The sequence below is a fragment of the Diachasma alloeum genome, unplaced genomic scaffold (genome assembly GCF_001412515.2).
Source record: "Diachasma alloeum isolate Michigan unplaced genomic scaffold, Dall2.0 Dall_scaffold_00270, whole genome shotgun sequence".
In the NCBI taxonomy this organism is placed as follows: Eukaryota; Metazoa; Arthropoda; class Insecta; order Hymenoptera; family Braconidae; genus Diachasma; species Diachasma alloeum.
Genome location: NW_021680409.1, coordinates 176,430 through 179,407, shown reverse-complemented (window position 1 = coordinate 179,407; position 2,978 = coordinate 176,430). Strand labels below are relative to the sequence as shown.

General features: G+C 40.9%; 2 protein-coding genes across 2 annotated transcripts; one reads left to right on the top strand and one right to left on the bottom strand.

Moving 5' to 3' along the window:
* LOC107037765 lies at nucleotides 1–480 on the bottom strand. The gene has a single exon (XM_015256501.1). It carries the CDS (start codon nucleotides 478–480, stop codon nucleotides 1–3), a length of 480 nt encoding a protein of 159 aa, XP_015111987.1.
* Nucleotides 481–1,384: 904 nt separating this feature from the next.
* Nucleotides 1,385–2,136, top strand: LOC107037764. Its single transcript, XM_015256499.1, has 2 exons — nucleotides 1,385–1,816; nucleotides 2,110–2,136. The coding sequence occupies exons 1-2, from the start codon at nucleotides 1,385–1,387 to the stop codon at nucleotides 2,134–2,136; spliced, it is 459 nt and encodes a 152-aa protein (XP_015111985.1).
* The last annotated feature ends 842 nt before the right edge of the window (nucleotides 2,137–2,978 follow it).

Here is a 2,978-nt window from a genome sequence, read left to right as displayed (position 1 = left end):
TCAAGATGTTCCCGGTTGCGGTGACACCGGTGAAGGTTCTGCAGTCGGCGTCGTATTGCTGTCGTCGGAATCGTCGTTAGCTTCGTCGTCATTATTGTGCTTGTCGACTGGGAGCGAGAAAACGGGTTTGAGACGGTCGATGGAGACTACGGTATTTTCGCCTCTAATTCGAATGACGAAATGTTTCTCGTGGCTCGATATTACTTGGTGTGGTCCCTCGTATTGGGACGTGAAGGCGTGATGGGGAACGTCGCGACGAACGCGGACGTGTGAGCAGTTTGCGAGCTCCTTAAAGAAGAAAATCTTCCTCTGGCCATGACGGGCGACGGGTTGAGGAGCGAGATCGGCGAAGTGATTCCTCAGACGATCGGCGATATTGGTAGGCGGTATCGCCCTCAGGTGTCCAGGCGACGGGGTGAGAGCCTTTAACATTAGCACCCCGAGTGTATTCATGGAGAGGAGCCTGAAATCTTGCAGCATCTTTAAGAAATTTGCGATAAAAATTGATCTACCTAGGAACTCATGCAATTTACGAATGGATGTTGGCCGAGGAAAATTGACGATCACCTCTACCTTCGACGGGAGCGGTAAGATACCCTGCGCCGAGATACGATGGCCGACGAAGTCTACCTCCGGTTGGCCGAAACGACACTTGGCGGTGTTAATTACAACACCGTATCTCGAGATCCGTTCAAAGAGCGTGTGGAAGTGTCTGCGATGTTCCTCGATGTCCTTGGAAGCGATGAGGATATCATCGATATACGGAAAGGTGAAATCGTCCAAGCCTCGTGTGACCTCATCGATAAACCGTTGAAATGTTTGTGCGGCATTTCGAAGCCCGAACGTCATGAACGGGAATTCGAAAAGTCCAAATGGTGTGATGATAGCTGTTTTGTTTACGTCGTCGGTGGCCACAGGTATTTGGTTAAAGGCGCATACGAGGTCGATCGTCGGGAAGATTGTTTTCCCAGCGAGATTAGCAGTGAAGTCCTCTAGAACGCGAACGAGATATCGATCCGGAATTGTTCGTGCGTTCGATTGTCTATAATCTCTACAAGGTCGCCATTCGCCTGACTTTTTCGGTATCAAGTGAAGTGGAGATGACCAGGGGCTCTTCGAACATTGAGTGATTCCCAGCTGCATCATTTTGTTGAACTCCGCCTTGGCGATTTTCAGTTTGCCCGGGGGCGAGGAGTCGTGATTTGCTGGATACTGGAGGTCCGGGTGTAGTGGCGATATGGTGCAGCGTCGAATATTTGGCTGGAAGGCATATTCCTTCGGGTTTCGTTAAATTGGGAAACTATAAATTATTTAGTACTTTAGTAATTTTAGTAATTATTTATTACAGTACATAGACAACAGCATGTTTGCCCTAAATTTGAAAATGTTAGCTGCTTTGGCCTTTGTCCCTGAAGAGGATATTATTTATGCGTACGAGAAACTAATCAACACCAAATTTTACAAAGAAAATGATAAGCTTCTAACTCATCTGATTGATTACATCGAAGAAACGTGGATAGGGACATTGAATCGTCGTAAAGTAAGACTTCCCCCACAATTTGCCATAAAGTTATGGAATCAGTACCAATCAGTGATACAGAGAACACCTCGTATCAATAACAGTGTCGAAGGCTGGCACCATGCGTTAAACACACGAGCCGAAGCTAGCCACTTGACTGTTTGGAAACTGATTGAGTTAATGATGAGAGAGCAGAATCTTACAGATGTGAAAATGAGTCATATCGAGGCAAAAGTGGAAACCCCAACAATGAAGAAAAAGTACCGAGAGATTGATGCCAGGATCTACAACATCGTGGTGAGCTATGACAAAAAAAAAAGTAATAAGTTATCTGCGCGGTTTAGCTAACAATATAACATACTAAACATGAATTAAAAGAGAATCTGAAGTTTAATGTATTTATGTGGAAAATTATTGTTCAATTTTGTGATGAAAATGATGACTCAGGAATTAATGTATTTATGGAGTATTTATGTATTATAATTGATTTATTAATAGGTCGATTATTGTTCAATTTTGTGATGAGAATGATGCCTCAGGAATTAATGTATTTATGGAGTATTTATATATTATAATTGATTTATTAATAGGTCAATAGTGTTGTTAAAATGTTGTAATTATTTAAATAGACGAGTATATTATCACTTTTGATGTCGTCCGAGGATCATTTTGTTGTGGATCATTTTGTTCGGGGATCATTTTGGGGGATCTCTTAGTTCGGGATCTTTTGACGGGGATTCGACCAGGAGTGACGACGGGGGCCCGAAACGTGACCAGAAAATCTGTCTTTTTCGTTAGCGATAGACTTAGTCATCTGTGCCAGAGGGCCTCTGGTGGAAGTGAAGTCAGAGCCTACGCTAGAGGGGTTATGCCTAGTGGAAGTTCCATTGGGAAGTCGAAGCCAGAGGGATTAATCCTGGTGGAAATCATAACATTGAGTATTACAAGCAAAGTAGAATTCCTATTCGGCAAAAGCCATGTGACTGTTTCTTGATGTGTTATTAGTCTTTTTTTTCTACCTTTTCCTTTGTTAATAAACTTCCGAATGGATCTGTGGCAATTCCAATTTCAAAAATGAGAAGTGGCAATTCCTATTCAACTTTCCGACTTTATCTGATGGATATTATCTTTAACAAATTAATGAATATTTCATTTTTATTCTCCATTTTTTTCATTTAGTAATTTTTCAGTATTTTCACTTTTTTGGAATATTTTCTTCAATAGTATCAATCATAAATTGTAGTTGAGATTAATTAGCATTGCAAAAACTATTATTCTTTCATCTTTAATCCTATTCCGCAGACGCGTCATGCCTTTTTGTATTTCATTTTATTAGGCTTTTGGCCCCAAAATCTTTAATAAACATTCATTTATTATGAAACCGACTAATATTTAATAATATGACATAAAATAGAAATGAGCATAATTCTCTGTTGAATGACTTTTTTAATCATCCAGA

What these genes read in the sequence shown, in the direction of transcription:
- LOC107037765 (XM_015256501.1), bottom strand. Translation starts at nt 480, where the DNA reads ATGCTGCAAGATTTCAGGCTCCTCTCCATGAATACACTCGGGGTGCTA.
- LOC107037764 (XM_015256499.1), top strand. Translation starts at nt 1,385, where the DNA reads ATGTTAGCTGCTTTGGCCTTTGTCCCTGAAGAGGATATTATTTATGCG. An exon ending in CCAGGATCTACAACATCGTG is followed by an intron (nt 1,817 to 2,109) that starts GTGAGCTATGAC and finishes ATTTATTAATAG; the next exon opens with GTCAATAGTGTTGTTAAAAT.